Source organism: Salvelinus alpinus, chromosome 13, assembly GCF_045679555.1.
Source record: "Salvelinus alpinus chromosome 13, SLU_Salpinus.1, whole genome shotgun sequence".
Lineage (NCBI taxonomy): Eukaryota > Metazoa > Chordata > Actinopteri > Salmoniformes > Salmonidae > Salvelinus > Salvelinus alpinus.
In genome coordinates, this window is record NC_092098.1 from 58,383,947 (window position 1) to 58,403,276 (window position 19,330).

Genomic DNA, 19,330 nt, shown 5'->3' on the forward strand with positions numbered 1-19,330 from the left:
GATGTAAAATCCTTAAATCCCAAAAACGTTTCTGCCGCAGCCACAATTATGTCCAGTTTCTTAGATTTCTTTGAGACTTATGCCGTAAAGTTTATAACTGTGTGCAGCTGAACACTGTCTGCTGGAAACACCCGGTATGTTGTTTTTGATTTAAAAAAAATAACCAATCTTCTTTAGTGATGAATACTGAACTTGTTTTTGCATGGATTTCGCGACATGGTTAGCTTTTAACAGCTAGGACCACTATTTATTGTTTCCGCTTAACAGACAGGTTGAAGCCTGCTTGACCACTGCAGCAGGACCCGAACCCATATTGCCCGCTGGGAACCAGACAACTTCTCCTGGCCCAAACTAAGAGGTAAGGGACCTTTTTTCTAAATCCCTTTGATAGTTGTCTGTTTCTCTCGTGGGTGGTGGGGGTTTCCCCTGTCGTAAGAGATCTACAAAATTGAAGGTAAATTGGCTGTCCTTTCTCAAAATACCTGGCAGTATGAGTTAAGAATAATGATACTATAACCGGTTACTGGAATAGACCCAATCTGGATTTTGGTTTGAATATGATTGAACGTTTACGAACGTGAATGGATGTATTTTGGTTTATTGTGGTCTAGGGGTGTTTTCACAGTTGGTCCTTTTTATCGAGTTATTGTGAATTTAGTGCCGTTCGCTTGAATTCCTCTGTCCGGTTCCCTTTTTAGGGCAATGTGAACACACACCATTGGCTGTACAATTTTCAATTACACCATTATTTAATCTGTAGTTATTATTCTGTTAATAATAATATTTACATGCTATTAGTATCTTCTGATTACAATTAATATGTCTCATCTTATAACAAAATGCAATCTATTAGCTTCCACAATGTAAGTAGGTATAACTAGCTGTCCGATAACACATTCTGATGGAATGGCTAGTCCTGCACTTTGTAAAAACCCAGAGTTCATTGAGTGAACGTTAGAAAAAGATCTTGAATCCTTTCTAAACATAGCAATGTGAATGCAAAAGAGGACTCGGACAACAAAATAGGTGAAGTGAACTGGCAAAAGAGTTAAGTCCTCATTCAAAGGCAAGGGCAGTGTGAATACAAAGAGAACAGAGTTATTTTTCTTGTTTGTTTTACCCCAGAGTTCACTTTAAAGAGGACTGAGATTGGTTCTTAAAGAGGACTATATGTGAAAACATCCTAAGGCAACTTTTGTCTCTGGTTTATTGAGGTCTAAGACAACTTTGGTTGTCTCTGGTTATTGAGGTCTAAGGCAACTTTGATTGTCTCTGGTTATTGAGGTCTAAGACAACTTTGATTGTCTCTGGTTATTGAGCTCCAAGACAGCATTGATTGTCTTTGGTTATTGTTGTCCACTTAATTACACAACTGATAATAAATATATTTATAAATATATAGATATCTGTGGATAGGAGAATGTTAGAAAAATGTCTTATGACCGATATACGTTCTGTCATTATTGTAAGCAAAGGGGACACTGGGAAACAAGTGCCTTAATAAAGCAGGAATCCAGAGTCAGAGGGAGTTAAACAAGCAACTGTGTTAAGTGCCTGCATTGGGGTAGAATTACCCTTTAAAATGTTTATGCATGAACAGAAATGGCACTGTAGCGTGGTAGTTACACAGAACCATGGCGGAAAAGACAGACCAGTCAGGCACTGGAGGAAATCTTTAGACTTCGTGGCAAGGGAAATGCCACCATGCCTATTAGTACAAGCAACTGAAATGGTTCTGCATAACATCCCCTCCATTACTATGGGTCAAAAAGTAGATGTGTATGTTCCACATGCAGTAGCGACTACAGTTAATGGTACAAAACGTTACCAACGACTGCTGAGAGACAAGGCAAGAAGGGCCTTCTATGCCATCAAAAGAAACATACAATTTGACGTACCAATTAGGATCTGGCTTAAAATACTTGAATCAGTGTTTGCCCTTCATGGTTGTGAGGTCTGGGTTTCGTTCACCAACCAAGATTTCACAAAATGGGACAAACACCAAATTGAGACTCTGCATGTGTCAGGGTTGTGTGCGGAGAATGTTTGGAGTCAAACGCAGGACACAGGTCTGAGCGAAACCACAGAGTTTTTACTCAAAATATATGCACAATTCCACAAATGGAAAAGAAACAGATACGAACACGTATCAAATACAACACCTAACGTACAAACAATCACAGACAAACATAAATGAAAGACAGAGGGTTAAATAGGGAACATGATGGGGGGAATTGATACCAGGTGTGTAAAATACAGACAAAACAAAACGAAACTGAAAAATGGATCGATGGTGACTAGAAAGCCGGTGACGTCGACCGCCGAACACCACCCGAACAAGGAGAAGGGCCGACTTCGGCGGAAGTCGTGACAGCATGCAGAATTCTGCAGAAATATTCTCTGTGTCCAACGTAAAACACCAAATAATGCTTGCAGAGCAGAATTAGGCCGATACCCGCTAATGATCAAAAAGAGCCGTTAAATTCTACAACCACCTAAAAGGAAGCAATTCCCAAACCTTCCATAACAAAGCCATCACCTACAGAGAAATTAACCTGGAGATGAGCCCCCTGAGCAAGCTGGTCCTGTGGCTCTGTTCACAAACAGAAACAAACCCTACAGAGCCCAAACACAGCAACATAATTAGACTCAACCCTACATGAGAAAACAAAAAGAGATTTACTTGACACTTTGAAAGAATTTACAAAAAAACAAAGAAAACTACAATGCTATTTGAGAGGGGAGAGGTGGAGAGAGAGAGACATGGGGGGGGGGGGGGTGGAGAGAGACAGGGGTGAGGGAGGTGGAGAGAGACAGAGGAAGGGGAGGTGGAGAGAGACAGGGGAGGGGGAGGTGGAGGTGGAGAGAGAGAGAGACAGGGGAGGTGGAGAGAGAGACAAGGTAGGGGGAGGGGGAGAGGGGAGGTGGAGAGAGATAGACAGGGTAAGGGGAGGGGGAGGTGGAGAGATATAGACAGGGTAAGGGGAGGAGAGAGAGACGGAGGGAGGGAGAGAGTGTGTGAGGGGGGGTAGAGTAGGAGTGAGCGAGGGGAGATGGGGTAAGAGAGGGAACAGGGGGAGTTGATCCAAAATAATGTTTGGCTCCAAAGGCTGCAAATACAGTAAACACACACACATTGTAGTCCACATTCACTGATACGCTACTAAGTGAACCACTCTTATCAGTATTTATTGAGGGGTCAGAAGGATGCTGCTCCGCCTGCTGTGTTCTCCTGCTGTACCCTGGCATCCTGCAGCTTCACAGTCCCAGACAGGGTGTGGTGTGTGACTGGTGTTGGTGTAGTCCCTCCGGTAGCAGGAGTTGTTGGGGGGAGGTCTAACTCCAGCTGGTGGCCCGGGAAACTCTTGGACTCCTTCCTCACTGGAACACACACATACATTATCAGTAACATTATGACAAATTACTATTAGCATCAGTAACATTATGACAAATTACTATTAGCATCAGTAATATTCAGTGATACTCAGTACTATTCAGTAGTACTCAGTATTATTCAGTATTATTCAGTAGTACGCAGTAGTACTCAGTAGTACTCAGTATTATTCAGTAGTACTCAGTATTATTCAGTAGTACTCAATATTTTTCAGTATTATTCAGTAGTACTCAGTATTATTCAGTAGTATTCAGTATTATTCAGTAGTACTCAGTAATATTCAGTAGTACTCAGTATTATTCAGTAGTACTCAGTATTATTCAGTAGTACTCAGTAATATTCAGTAGTACTCAGTATTATTCAGTAGTACTCAGTATTATTCAGTAGTACCAAGTAGTACTCAGTAATATGCAGTAAAATTATATAATACTCAGTGATATGCAGTAGTATTATTCACAGCTGTAGATGGGTCTCTTCTCTTCACGGTTAAAGGAGGAGGAGTAGGTGGAGTCAAAGTAGTGAGAGAACTGTGAAAGAGGAGAGGAATGGACAGATATCAGGGAGGTGAAAGAAATAAACACTATATTGCCAAAAGTATGTGGACACCCCTTCAGTGACCGCCTGCAGGGACAAACTTTGTAGCGGGGCAGGGGAAAAAGAGGGAGGAGCATCGGCCTAGTCACATTAGAAGGGGTGGGAGATGAGGAAATGTTGGACGGGCAAGGAGGCATGGCTGAGTCAAATAGGAATCCTGACTTAAGGAAGTGGTGATTAAAGAGCTCAGTCATGTGCTTCTTGTCAGAAACAACCACATCATCAACATTAAGGGACATGGGCAGCTGTGAGGAGGAGGGTTTATTCTCCAGGTCTTTAACCGTTTTCCAGAACTTCTTGGGGTTTAGACCCACAGAGAGAGAACCGCTCTTTTGTAACTAACTTTGACCTTCCGGATAGCCTGAGTGCACTGATTTCTCATTTGCCTGAACGAGAGCCAGTCAGCCTGAGTATGTGTGTACCGAGCCTTTCGCCAAATGAGGTGGAGTAACTCTGCCAGATCACGGTTGAACCAGGGGCTGAACCTGTTTTTAATTCTCATTTTCTTTATGGGGGCGTGTTTGTTCACAATACCACTGAAAATATCAAAAAAGAAGGTCCAAGCGTCTTCGACAGAGGTGATCAAGCTGATTCTATACCATTTTACAGAGGCCAGGTCATGAAGGAAGGCTTGTTCTTTAAAGTGTTTTACCAAGCGTCTACGACAAATCCTGACAGGTTGTTTCACTGATCAGCCATCACGAACACAGGCTGTAAAACAGTGATCACTAAGGTCATTACAGAAAACACCAGACTGATACCTATTAGGATTATTTGTGAGGATAACATCGAGGAGAGTAGCCTTTACTGGGAGAGAGCTTAGGAGAGAGAGCTTAGAGCAAGTAGGGTACAGGCCAGGAGAGAGCTTAGGGCAGGTAGGGTACAGGCCAGGAGAGAGCTTAGGAGAGAGAGAGAGAGCTTAGGGCAGGTAGGGTACAGGCCAGGAGAGAGCTTAGGGCAGGTAGGGTACAGGCCAGGAGAGAGCTTAGGGCAGGTAGGGTACAGGCCAGGAGAGAGCTTAGGGCAGGTAGGGTACAGGCCAGGAGAGAGCTTAGGGCAGGTAGGGTACAGGCCAGGAGAGAGCTTAGGGCAGGTAGGGTACAGGCCAGGAGAGAGCTTAGGGCAGGTAGGGTACAGGCCAGGAGAGAGCTTAGGGCAGGTAGGGTACAGGCCAGGAGAGAGCTTAGGGCAGGTAGGGTACAGGCCAGGAGAGAGCTTAGGGCAGGTAGGGTACAGGCCAGGAGAGAGCTTAGGGCAGGTAGGGTACAGGCCAGGAGAGAGCTTAGGGCAGGTAGGGTACAGGCCAGGAGAGAGCTTAGGGCAGGTAGGGTACAGGCCAGGAGAGAGCTTAGGGCAGGTAGGGTACAGGCCAGGAGAGAGCTTAGGGCAGGTAGGGTACAGGCCAGGAGAGAGCTTAGAGCAGGTAGGGTACAGGCCGGTGCTGATGGAGGACGATAACAACCAGCAACAGTCAATGAAGAGCTATTTGAAAGGTTAATGCTTAAAACCAGCAAATCAAATTGTTTGGGGACAGACTTGGTGGAGACAACCGAGCACTGAAGGGTATCCTTGGTAAAGATTGCTGCCACTCCACCTTTGGAAGATCTGTCTTGCCGAAAAAGGTTATAACCAGAAAGGTTAACATCAGTATTCAAAACACTCTTCCTTAATTAACTACGTCTCAGTAATGACCAACATCTGGATTGGAGCTGTGAACCCACACTTTCAATTGATCCATTTTAGGTAATACGCTTCTAATGTTAACGTGCAGAAAACCCAGGCTTTTACGAGAGCAGAAAGCGAAGCAGATATCAGAGAAGAAGTCAGAATTGGGGCTAGCAACTGTAGGTGGACCAGGGTGTACATGCACATTTCCAGATATAATCAACAGTAACACAATCAGGGCACGGCGGAGGACAGGGAGAGCTCTGCAGTGCTGATTTATGACATTTGAATGTGCATTAGATGGCAACAAGATCATATTGTACAGCAATTTCATCAGGTAACATGAAGACGAGAGGTAGTTAGAATAGGATGGGAGGCCAAAAGTCTGTGTAACCAATAGAGAGTCAGAGTCCCGAGTGTGGGAACAAATAGTCTGTCCCATGGTTAGCTAAACAAGAACGTTCATATTCAACAAAGCATTCAGGAGTCCTGAGGCAAATGGTATAAAGCACAAGGTAAAAAATAACAACTTGGGGCTAGCCATTGTAAGTTCAGAGTCCCTCACCCCAACAGTGTCTGTGTGATGGAGGCGAGCGAAAGCAGAGTGTGGTGGGGGTACCTCTACCAGACAGGGGGAGACAAGCCAGGGCAGACGATGAACAGATCACCAGGTGGAATCCAAGCAGCAGTGCAGCAGGCAACGGGAGTAGGTGTCACACCCACTTGGGAGAATTACTTCTGGAGGCAGATTTCTTGTAGAAAATGCCAGTGGATGGTCTCTGAACAGTGGGAGAGGGCTTCAAGGCCTCTGGATTTGGGTGGGGTAGCCTGCGAGACTCCTGACATTTGTTGGGCTCAAAGGCTTCGACACCGCTCACTTCACACCTCCGTGCTAATTTAAGTTGTATCTGGTCTGTCTCAGTTCCGGGTTGGATGGTGTCCTCAGGTCTCTGCTGTTTACATGCCAGAGCACCGTCTATATAGCTTGGACAAAAGGAATCCTTGGTAGTAGTAATCCTTCCAGGTCATTTTGTCTAAAATTAGGTTGAAGGTTTGGAGTTTTGATCTGGAGTAAAGGTTATGCTGCGGAGGGTAGCATCCTGTATATGTCCCTGCCGAAAAATCCAAGTTTATCTAATTCCACATCTATCTTTTCGTAAAAAACATGCAGCTGTGTCTCTCTCTCTCTCTCCCTTCCTCTGTCTGTAGTGAAAATACATTTCACAAATTAACTTTTAACAAGGCACACCTGTTAATTGAAATGCATTCCAGGTGACTACCTCATGAAGCTGGTTCAGAGAATGCCAAGAGTGTGCAAAGCTGTCATCAAGGCAAAGGGTGGCTACTTTGAAGAATCTCAAACATAAAATAGATTTTGATTTGTTTTTGGTCACTACATGATTCAATATGTGTTATTTCATAGTTAGAGGTCTTCAGTATTATTCTACAATGTAGAAAATAGTAGAAATAAATATAAACCCTTGAATGAGTAGGTGTGTCCAAACTTTTGACTGGTACTGTATAAAATCGAGCACACAGACATGCAATCTCCATAGACAAACATTCCCTCCACATTCATGTCCCCCCACATTCTGACATTGCATTTTTGTTCCCCCCTGTTTTAACATTGCAATGTGATACAAAAAATTATCTGCTTTTGGACCATGCGGACACCTCCGAGCGGTCGGGTAGGCTGTTTGGAGAAGTCCGTTGGCTGGATTTAGGTCCAAGGACACCACAGAGCGGGCTGACAGGCTGTGTGAAGGAAAAGCTTCTGGAAGGCTGGCTGGACCAGCACGGGAGAGTTGAGCATAGTTCAGTGTGTATGTGTTGCTCTCTTTCACCGAGTTGTAAAAGCAAGCAGAGCAGAAACTGGCTACTCTTTGGTTGACTGATGTAGCTGGCAAAGTAACTGCTGTTTAACATAACAGAAAAAAACAAAAGTATTGTTTTTATTCACAGTGCTGAGCTAGTATTGTAAGTGACATGTAACGTTAGCTAATGTTTCATACCCTCTCGAATGAGGTGAATGAATAAGCAACGTTAGCTAGTAGCTACCACAGCCAGGTCAGCTCTAGCCTCTAGATATCTGTCAGATAGCAATAATAGCCACGTCATATCACTATCTAACAGCTGTTGTTTGTATGGACATTTTTTTGTAGCCTTTGTTTTGTCCCGTTTCAAAATAAGTAATTGAACTTGGCTAACTTGGGGTTGTTCGGGCTGACTAGTCGGTCTTGCTGAAATTTGATATAGAGGATGTCTAAGTAAAGACAATCAAAAGCCTTTGTATTTTTTAAAGAGTTGATTACTTTTTGTTCTAAATCGAGATGGCATATTGTATTGTGTAAAAATGCGGGAAATTAGCTTTAGACGGCCAAAATAATTTCTCCCCCAGACCCTCGCCAGGTTAAGTTCCCCCCACTAATAGGAGTCTAACCTGTAAAGGTAGGGGTCTGGCTGGTGAAGGGGCCTAACCTGTGAAGGTAGGGGTCTAAGCTGTAAGGGTAGGGGTCTAAGCTGTAAGAGTAGGGGTCTAAGCTGTGAAGGTAGGGGTCTAACCTGTGAAGGTAGGGGTCAAACATGTGAAGGTAGGGGTCTAACCTGTGAAGGTAGGGGTCTAACCTGTGAAATGGTCTAACATTGTGAAGGTAGGGATCTAACCTGTGAAGGTAGGGGTCTAACCTGTGAAGGTAGGGGTCTAACCTGTGAAGGTAGAGGTCTAACCTGTGAAGGTAGGGGTCTAAGCTGTAAGAGTAGGGCTCTAACCTGTGAAGGTAGGGGTCTAACCTGTGAAGGTAGGGGTCAAACCTGTGAAATGGTCTAACCTGTGAAGGTAGGGGTCTAACCTGTAAGAGTAGGGGTCTAAGCTGTAAGAGTAGGGGTCTAAGCTGTAAGAGTAGGGATCTAAGCTGTGATGGTAGGGGTCTAAGCTGTGATGGTAGGGGTCTAAGCTGTGATGGTAGGGGTCTAACCTGTGAGAGTAGGGGTCTAACCTGTAAGAGTAGGGGTCTAAGCTGTGAAGGTAGGGGCCTAACCTGTAAGAGTAGGGTCCTAACCTGTAAGAGAGCAGGGGTCTAACCTGTGATGGTAAGGGTCTAAGCTGTGGTGTTAGGGGTCTAAGCTGTGATGTTAGGGGTCTAAGCTGTAAGAGTAGGTGTCTAACCTGTAAGACCAGGGGTCTAACCTGTAAGAGTAGGGGTCTAAGCTGTGATGGTAGGGCTCTAAGCTGTGAAGGTAGGGGTCTAAGCTGTAAGAGTAGGGGTCTAAGATGTGAAGGTAGGGTCTAAGCTGTGAAGGTAGGGGTCTAACCTGTGAAGGTAGGGGTCTAACCTGTGAAATGGTCTAGCCTGTGAAGGTAGGGGTCTAACCTGTGAAGATAGGGGTCTAACCTGTGAAATGGTCTAACCTGTGAAGGTAGGGGTCTAACCTGTGAAATGGTCTAACCTGTGAAGGTAGGGGTCTAACCTGTGAAATGGTCTAACCTGTGAAGGTAGGGGTCTAACCTGTAAGAGTAGGGGTCTAAGCTGTAAGAGTAGGGGTCTAACCTGTGATGGTAGGGGTCTAAGCTGTGAAGGTAGGAGCCTAACCTGTAAGAGTAGGGGTCTAACCTGTGATGGTAGGGGTCTAAGATGTGAAGGTAGGGTCTAACCTGTAAGAGTAGGGGTCTAACCTGTAAGAGTAGGGGTCTAACCTGTGAAGGTAGGGGTCTAACCTGTGAAATGGTCAAACCTGTGAAGGTAGGGGTTTAACCTGTAAGGGTAGGGGTCTAACCTGTGAAGGTAGGGGGTCTAACCTGTGGAATGGTCTAACCTGTGATGGTAGGGGTCTAAGCTGTGATGGTAGGGGTCTAACCTGTGAAATGGACTAACCTGTGAAGGTAGGGGTCTAACCTGTGAAGGTAGGGATCTAACCTGTGAAATGGTCTAACCTGTGATGGTAGGGGTCTAACATGTGAAGGTTGGGGTCTAACCTGTGAAGGTTGGGGTCTAACCTGTGAAGGTAGATGTCTAACCTGTGAAGGTAGGGGCCTAACATGTAAGAGTAGGGGTCTAACCTGTGAAATTGTCTAACCTGTGAAGGTAGGGGCCTAACCTGTAAGAGTAGAGGTCTAAGCTGTAAGAGTAGGGATCTAAGCTGTGAAGGTAGGGGTCTAACCTGTGAAGGTAGGGGTCTAACCTGTGAAGGTAGGGGTCTAACCTGTGAAGGTTGGGGTCTAACCTGTGAAGGTAGGGGTCTAACCTGTGAAGGTAGGGGTCTAACCTGTGAAGGTAGATGTCTAACCTGTGAAGGTAGGGGCCTAACATGTAAGAGTAGGGGTCTAACCTGTGAAATGGTCAAACCTGTGAAGGTAGGGGTTTAACCTGTAAGAGTAGGGGTCTAAGCTGTGAAGGTAGGGGTCTAACCTGTGATGGTAGGGGCCTAACCTGTAAGAGTAGAGGTCTAAGCTGTAAGAGTAGGGATCTAAGCTGTGAAGGTAGGGGTCTAACCTGTGAAATGGTCTAACCTGTGAAGGTAGGGGTCTAACCTGTGATGGTAGGGGTCTAAGCTGTGATGGTAGGGGTCTAAGCTGTAAGAGTAGGTGTCTAACCTGTAAGACCAGGGGTCTAACCTGTGAAGGCAGGGGTCTAACCTGTGAAGATAGGGGTCTAACCTGTGATGGTAAGGGTCTAACCTGTGAAATGGTCTAACCTGTGAAAGTAGGGGTCTAACCTGTGAAATTGTCTAACCTGTGAAGGTAGGGGTCTAATCTGTGAAATGGTCTAACTTGTGAAGGTAGGGGTCTAACCTGTGAAGATAGGGGTCTAACCTGTGAAGGTAGGGGTCTAACCTGTGAAATTGTCTAACCTGTGAAGGTAGGGGTTTAACCTGTGAAATGGTCTAACTTGTGAAGGTAGGGGTCTAGCCTGTAAGAGTAGGGGTCTAAGCTGTAACAGTAGGGGTCTAACCTGTGATGGTAGGGGTCTAACCTGTGATGGTAGGGGTCTAAGCTGTGAAGGTAGGAGCCTAACCTGTACGAGTAAGGGTCTAACCTGTAAGAGTAGGGGCCTAACCTGTAAGAGTGGGGGCCTAACCTGTGATGGTAGGGGTCTAAGATGTGAAGGTAGGGGTCTAACCTGTAAGACCAGGGGTCTAACCTGTGAAGGCAGGGGTCTAACCTGTGAAGGTAGATGTCTAACCTGTGAAGGTAGGGGCCTAACATGTAAGAGTAGGGGTCTAACCTGTGAAATTGTCTAACCTGTGAAGGTAGGGGCCTAACCTGTAAGAGTAGAGGTCTAAGCTGTAAGAGTAGGGATCTAAGCTGTGAAGGTAGGGGTCTAACCTGTGAAGGTAGGGGTCTAACCTGTGAAGGTAGGGGTCTAACCTGTGAAGGTTGGGGTCTAACCTGTGAAGGTAGGGGTCTAACCTGTGAAGGTAGGGGTCTAACCTGTGAAGGTAGATGTCTAACCTGTGAAGGTAGGGGCCTAACATGTAAGAGTAGGGGTCTAACCTGTGAAATGGTCAAACCTGTGAAGGTAGGGGTTTAACCTGTAAGAGTAGGGGTCTAAGCTGTGAAGGTAGGGGTCTAACCTGTGATGGTAGGGGCCTAACCTGTAAGAGTAGAGGTCTAAGCTGTAAGAGTAGGGATCTAAGCTGTGAAGGTAGGGGTCTAACCTGTGAAATGGTCTAACCTGTGAAGGTAGGGGTCTAACCTGTGATGGTAGGGGTCTAAGCTGTGATGGTAGGGGTCTAAGCTGTAAGAGTAGGTGTCTAACCTGTAAGACCAGGGGTCTAACCTGTGAAGGCAGGGGTCTAACCTGTGAAGATAGGGGTCTAACCTGTGATGGTAAGGGTCTAACCTGTGAAATGGTCTAACCTGTGAAAGTAGGGGTCTAACCTGTGAAATTGTCTAACCTGTGAAGGTAGGGGTCTAATCTGTGAAATGGTCTAACTTGTGAAGGTAGGGGTCTAACCTGTGAAGATAGGGGTCTAACCTGTGAAGGTAGGGGTCTAACCTGTGAAATTGTCTAACCTGTGAAGGTAGGGGTTTAACCTGTGAAATGGTCTAACTTGTGAAGGTAGGGGTCTAGCCTGTAAGAGTAGGGGTCTAAGCTGTAACAGTAGGGGTCTAACCTGTGATGGTAGGGGTCTAACCTGTGATGGTAGGGGTCTAAGCTGTGAAGGTAGGAGCCTAACCTGTACGAGTAAGGGTCTAACCTGTAAGAGTAGGGGCCTAACCTGTAAGAGTGGGGGCCTAACCTGTGATGGTAGGGGTCTAAGATGTGAAGGTAGGGGTCTAACCTGTGAAATGTTCTAACATGTGAAGGTAGGGGTCTAACCTGTGAAATGGTCAAACCTGTAAGGGTAGGGGTTTAACCTGTAAGGGTAGGGGTCTAACCTGTGAAGGTAGGGGGTCTAACCTGTGAAATGGTCTAACCTGTGATGGTAGTGGTCTAAGCTGTGAAGGTAGGGGTCTAACCTGTGAAATGGTCTAACCTGTGAAGGTAGGGGTCTAACCTGTGAAGGTAGGGATCTAACCTGTGAAATGGTCTAACCTGTGAAATGGTCTAACCTGTGATGGTAGGGGTGTAACCTGTGAAGGTTGGGGTGTAACCTGTGAAGGTTGGGGTCTAACCTGTGAAGGTAGGGGTCTAACCTGTGAAGGTAGAAAAAGCTTGGCTCTCTCTAATTTTCTCCTTCTCTCTTTCTTTCTCTCGGAGGACCTGGGCCCTAGGACCATGCGTCGGGACTGCCGCCCGTGGTGACTCCTTGCTGTCCCCAGTCCGCCTGGCCTTGCTGCTATTCCAGTTTCAGCTGTTCTGCCTGCGGTTATGGAACCGCCACCTGTCCCAGACCTGTTGTTTTTCAACTCTTGATGATCGGCTATGAAAAGCCAACTGAAAATTATTCATGATTATTATTTGACCATGCTTGTCACTTATGAACATTTTTGAACATCTTGGCATAGTTCTGTTATAATCTCCACCCGGCACAGCCAGAAGAGGACTGGCCACCCCTCATAGCCTGGTTCCTCTCTAGGTTTCTTCCTAGGTTTTGGCCTTTCTAGGGAGTTTTTCCTAGCCACCGTGCTTCTACACCTGCATTACTAGCTGTTTGGGGTTTTAGGCTGGGTGTCTGTACAGCACTTCGAGATATTAGCTGATGTACGAAGGGCTATATAAAATAAAATTGAATTGAATCGAATTGAGGTAGGGGTCTAACCTGTGAAGGTAGGGGCCTAACCTGTAAGAGTAGGGGTCTAACCTGTGAAATGGTCAAACCTGTGAAGGTAGGGGTTTAACCTGTAAGAGTAGGGGTCTAAGCTGTGAAGGTAGGGGTCTAACCTGTGATGGTAGGGGCCTAACCTGTAAGAGTAGAGGTCTAAGCTGTAAGAGTAGGGATCTAAGCTGTGAAGGTAGGGGTCTAACCTGTGAAATGGTCTAACCTGTGAAGGTAGGGGTCTAACCTGTGATGGTAGGGGTCTGGCTTTCCGGTATTGAGTGATATCTTTTTGTTGTTCGACCCAGTTACCGATCAGAGTCCCGGTACCATATCCGTCCTCACTGGTTCCGCAGCGCCAGCCGTACTGATGGAACTTGTCCTCCGGCTGGGCGTCGCTCCATACCTCACTCTGCCCAGACGCACGCAGCATGTAGTGGAACGGAGGAGAGGAGAAGGTCCATGGGAACGACATCCTGCTGGGAGGGAGACAAGGGAATGAGTGAGTGAATACAATATCCGCAAAATCAGTTATATAACATATGGCCTCTTATGGTTCTGAGGTCTCGGGTTCACTCACCAACCAGGAATTCACAAAATGGGACAAATACCAAATTGAGACTGCATGCATAATTCTGCAAAACCATCCTCCGTTAACAACGTAAAACACCAAATATTGCATGCAGAGCAGAATTCCCACTAATTATCAAAATCCAGAAAAGAGACATTCAATTCTACAATTACCTAAAAGGATGCGATTCTCAAACCTTTCCTAACAAAGCCCTCACATACAGAGAGGTGAACCTGGAGAAGAGTCCCCTCGGCCAGCTGGTTCTGGGGCTCTGTACACCAACACAAACAGACTCAGAGCCCCAGGACAGCAACATAATTAGACCCAACCAAATCATGAGAACACATAAGCATTTCAACCTGGCTATGTGATCTCGCTCTCAGTAGCTGATGTAAGACTTTTAACCCTATCAGCACCAGGAGCCCAGCAAACATGGACTTTTCATTTATCTGACATTCATTTATCTGCATGTTCAGGCCTTATATTTAGCCTCACAATGAAGTGTTTTACCATGTTATTTTCAGGACAACCAGGGCTACAAGTAGAACACCACATTTTACATAAACAATTGCATTCATGAGTTTTATTGACAAATATCAATATATAAAATAAGGTATGCCAAAGCAAAAACCTGATAAAAATGTATTTATACTGTATGAATGCTGTAAGTAATGGTTTGCTCAGTGGGAAATAAATATACAACTATAAATGAACACAAAATATAAAATCAACATGTAAAATGTTGGTCCCATGTTTCATGAGCTGAAATAAAAGATACCAGAAATGTTCCATACGCACAAAAAGCTTATTTCTCTCAAATGTTTTGTACAAAATTGTTTACATCCCTGTTAGTGAGCATTTCTCCTTTGCCAAGATAATCCATCCACTTGACAAATGTGGCATATCAAGAAGCTGATTGAACAGCATGATCATTACAGAGGTGCACCTTGTGCTGGGGGAAATAAAAGGCCACTCTAAAATGTGAAGTTTTGTCACACAACACAATGCCACAGATGTCTCAAGTTTTGAGAGAGCATGCAATTAGCATGCTGAATATCCACCAGAGCTGTTGCCAGATAATTTAATGTTAATTTCTCTACCATAAGCCACCACCAACGTTGTTTTAGAGAATTTGGCTGTATGTCCAACCGGCCTCAACACCGCAGACAACATGTAACCACGCCAGCCCAGGACCTCCACATCTGCCTTGTTCACCTGCGGCATCGTCTGAGAACAGGCACCCGGACAGCTTATGAAACTAAGGAGGATTTCTATCCGTAACTAAGCTCTTTTGTGGGGAAAGTCTCATTCTGATTGGCTGAGAATGGAGTGAAAGTGCACTGTACTGTGAGGACACAACAACGCAGTGGGCCAGGTAAAAACAGTGTAGCAGCCTTTCCAATACATTGGAATACAAAAGAAGCCATCCACCCTTGATGGGCTATCAGCAGGACAATAGACTATTGAGGGACTATCAGCAGGACAATATACTATTGATGGGCTATCAGCAGGACAATATACTATTGAGGGACTATCAGCAGGACAATAGACTATTGAGGGACTATCAGCAGGACAATATATTGATCGACTATCAGCAGGACTATAGACTATTGAGGGACTATCAGCAGGACTATAGACTATTGAGGGACTATCAGCAGGACAATAGACTATTGAGGGACTATCAGCAGGACAATAGACTATTGATGGGCTATCAGCGGGACAATAGACTATTGAGGGACTATCAGCGGGACAATAGACTATTGAGGGACTATCAACGGGACAATAGACTATTGAGGGACTATCAGCGGGACAATAGACTATTGAGGGACTATCAGCGGGACAATATACTATTGATGGGCTATCAGCAGGACAATATACTATTGAGGGACTATCAGCAGGACTATAGACTATTGAGGGACTATCAGCAGGACAATAGACTATTGAGGGACTATCAGCAGGACAATAGACTCTTGAGGGACTATCAGCAGGACAATAGACTATTGAGGGACTATCAGCAGGACAATAGACTATTGAGGGACTATCAGCAGGACAATAGACTATTGAGGGACTATCAGCAGGACAATAGACTATTGAGGGACTATCAACAGGACAATAAACTATTGAGGGACTATCAGCAGGACAATAGACTCTTGCTGAGTTTAGAGACATTAGACTCTTGCTGAGTTTAGGGACATTAGACTCTTGCTGAGTTTAGGGACATTAGACTCTTGCTGAGTTTAGGGACATTAGACTCTTGCTGAGTTTAGGGACATTAGACTCTTGCTGAGTTTAGGGACATTAGACTCTTGCTGAGTTTAGGGACATTAGACTCTTGCTGAGTTTAGGGACATTAGACTCTTGCTGAGTTTAGGGACATTAGACTCTTGCTGAGTTTAGGGACATTAGACTCTTGCTGAGTTTAGGGACATTAGACTCTTGCTGAGTTTAGGGACATTAGACTCTTGCTGAGTTTAGGGACATTAGATGTATTAATGGATGAGTTTAGGGACATTAGATGTATTAATGGATGAGTTTAGGGACATTAGATGTATTAATGGGTGTTTGCGAGGCATGTCACTTCATCTCTTTGCACAGCCCCCCACATGCACTGTTTTCTAACCATCAATCAATCAATCAAGTTTATTTTATATAGCCCTTCGTACATCAGCTAATATCTCGAAGTGCTGTACAGACACCCAGCCTAAAACCCCAAACAGCAAGCAATGCAGGTGTAGAAGCACGGTGGCTAGGAAAAACTCATGTAACCGATGTGAAATGGCTAGCTAGTTAGCGGTGGTGCACGCTAATAGCGTTTCAATCGGTGACGTCACTCGCTCTGAGACCTGAAGTAGTTGTTCCCCTTGCTCTGCAAGGGCCGCGGCTTTTGTGGCGCGATAGGTAACAATGCTTCGTGGGTGACTGTTGTTGCTGTGTGCAGAGGGTTCCTGGTTCAAGCCCAGGTACCCTGACAGACAGGGTAGAGGTGGTGGATTGGACATTCTTATAAAAAATAATGTCGGTCTCTTTACTGAAATTCATTTCCCTTGCTCCAAATTGTTTGCTACTATCTTTGAGCCTTTGTCTGGGGAAAAATGTATCCAGAACTGTTATAGGGTCTACCGTCCTCCCTCGGCTAACCTTTGTGCACTCGAGGAGTTAACTAGTTTGTTGTCTTCTTTTACCAAATCAAGTCATTATCCTGGGTGACCTAAACTTTGATTGGGAAATGCAGGCTTCAGACAATCTATAAGACGTGTAATGATGTAAACTCAAATCAAATGTATTTATAAAGCCCTTCTTACATCAGCTGATATCTCAAAGTGCTGTACAGAAACCCAGCCTAAAACCCCAAGCAGCAAGCAATGCAGGTGTAGAACCTAACCCAGCTGGTGACTAAGACTACACGGCCCAACCCTAGAGATCCTTCAGTCCGATTGATCTTATTTTAACGAATACACCAGCGAAATATGTTGCTACTGGTGTCTTCGCCCCAAGACATGAGTGATCATTGCCCAGTTGTTTGTGTTTGGATGTGAGAATACAACAACTAAGGCTTGTGTCATCACAAAGAGGAACTTCAGCGAACAGGCTTTTTTACATTATCTTTATTTTAGTACCCTTGATTGAATTTCAGCTATCAGTAACGTCTGCTTCCAACTCACACTCTCAAACACGTAGATCCCCTGAAAGCAGCTCACTCTCCAGATCCCAATCACCTGAATTCTGATCACCTGTTCACACACCTGTACGTCATTTACACACACTATTTAGTTCAGTTCTTTGCACCCCATCATTGTGAGGTATTGTTTGTTTTGATACACATTCTATTCGGAGCTCTGTTTTCCGTATTTGTTCTCCTGTGTATCATAGTTTTGGCCATCCTCACTAACGATGCCTTTTTGCCAATTCCCTGCCTGTATTTTTGCCTATCGGATTTCCTGTCGTCAAACTCTTTGCTTGATCTCCCGGACTACATTACTAGCCTTTTCCCTGCCTGTACTGTTGCCTTTTTGGACCCCTGTGTATGACCTTCTGCCTGCCCCTGGACCCAGCTACCTGCCTTCTCCTGTGTATGATCTTCTGCCTGCCCCTGGACTTAGCTACCTGCCTCCTCCTGTGTATGACCTTCTGCCTGCCCCTGGACCCAGCTACCTGCCTCCTCCTGTGTATGACCTTCTGCCTGCCCCTGGACCCAGCTACCTGCCTCCTCCTGTGTATGATCTTCTGCCTGCCCCTGGACACAGCTACCTGCCTCCTCCTGTGTATGACCTTCTGCCTGCCCCTGGACCCAGCTACCTGCCTCCTCCTGTGTATGACCTTCTGCCTGCCCCTGGACCCAGCTACCTGCCTCCTCCTGTGTATGACCTTCTGCCTGCCCCTGGACCCAGCTACCTGCCTCCTCCTGTGTACGCCCTTCTGCCTGCCCCTGGACCCAGCTACCTCCCTCCTCCTGTGTATGACCTTCTGCCTGCCCCTGGACCCAGCTACCTGCCTCCTCCTGTGTATGACCTTCTGCCTGCCCCTGGACCCAGCTACCTGCCTCCTCCTGTGTATGACCTTCTGCATGCCCCTGGACCCAGCTACCTGCCTCCTCCTGTGTATGACCTTCTGCCTGCCCCTGGACCCAGCTACCTGCCTCCTCCTGTGGTCCTTTACAAATAAACACCTGCTGCACCCTGTGCTTAAAACCATCTCTCTGTCTCCCATCATATTCATTACAGAATACCTCACCAAAAGATGGATTCAGCGGAGCTGCAGCTACGTCTAACCCGACAGGAGGAATGAATCGATGAACTCTGCGACCTCCATCGCCAGTCCATTCCTGTTTCACCAATATCAGGTGCCACAGCATCCCCTCGTTCATCTCTCCCCATATCCATGCCTAATAAATACCACGGCTCCCCAGGGAAATGTCAAGGATTTCTCATGCAATGTAACCTGTACATAGACCATCACCCCGCTGACTTCACCTCTGACAAAGACAGGGTGGACTTCGTCATCTCCCTACTCACAGGCAAAGCTCTGGATTGGGTCACAGCCCTGTGGGCCGCTCAAAGTTCTGATCTGTCCTATGAATCCCGTTTCCAAATTGGGAGTTACAGACCGAACTGGCCTGCAGAGGAGATTTAACGGACCTAAACCCATACATCCGGATGTCCATAGGCAGCCTACTGGACCGCAGACCTATACAGTCGCCCATGGCCTGCGAGTCTTCCTCGCCCTTCTCTCGTCCACCACGGTCTAATAGCCCCGAACCCATGCACCTCGGCCGCGCCCCTCTCACTCCTGCCGAGAGACATCGGAGGTTACGGAGGTTACGTGAAAACCTGTTCCTTTATTGTGGAGAGAGTACCCACCTACTCAATAGCTGTCTGAATTTGGGGCAACACGGGAAAAGTTGTTTAACAAGTTACTATCTTCCGACTTAAACAATAAAGATATACAGATATCTCTTAATAACAGTCAATTATTAATTATTACCTCAGTCTCATTCTGAACGTAGCATAATCCTTGGATCCGCAAGAACCCTAGCCCTTCTGAATATTCAGTACTACACAAATTGATTTCATTATTTATTTATTAACTAACTAAATAATAACACAGAATACAGACTTACATGAGATAAAAGTTCCTTGTGGACTGACACAATATGATGGCTTGTTACACAATGGAAAGGGGGTGGGGAAAGATAGAGAGGGAGAGACAAAGAGAGTCAACTTATCGTACATACATTTGGAAACTACGCCCATGTCACGTCCTGACCGTAGAAAGCCTGTATTTTCTATGGTAGAGTAGGTCAGGGCGCGACTAGGGGTTTTTAGTCTAGTTTATTATTTCTATGTGGGGTTCTAGGTTTAAATTTCTATGTTGGTGTATGATTCCCAATTAGAGGCAGCTGGTAATCG

At 45.6% G+C, this 19,330-nt stretch overlaps 1 protein-coding gene and 1 long non-coding RNA gene across 2 annotated transcripts in view; one reads left to right on the forward strand and one right to left on the reverse strand.

The window, feature by feature from the left end:
• The window catches only part of LOC139537984 (uncharacterized), a 25,246-nt gene continuing 5,916 nt past the window's right edge, over positions 1 to 19,330 (forward strand). The window contains exons 1-2 of the long non-coding RNA XR_011667648.1: positions 1 to 134; positions 268 to 358. This is a non-coding gene — a long non-coding RNA (uncharacterized lncRNA). The remainder of the gene's footprint in view (positions 135 to 267; positions 359 to 19,330) is intronic.
• cfap68 (cilia and flagella associated protein 68) overlaps positions 3,174 to 19,330 on the reverse strand; it is a 25,043-nt gene continuing 8,886 nt past the window's right edge. Inside the window, exons 2-4 of the mRNA XM_071339913.1 lie at positions 13,101 to 13,332; positions 3,852 to 3,921; positions 3,174 to 3,381 (exon numbers count right to left, since the gene is read on the reverse strand). Coding sequence (XP_071196014.1) covers positions 3,200 to 3,381; positions 3,852 to 3,921; positions 13,101 to 13,328 — 480 coding nt within the window. The 5' untranslated portion in view covers positions 13,329 to 13,332 and the 3' untranslated portion in view covers positions 3,174 to 3,199. The remainder of the gene's footprint in view (positions 3,382 to 3,851; positions 3,922 to 13,100; positions 13,333 to 19,330) is intronic.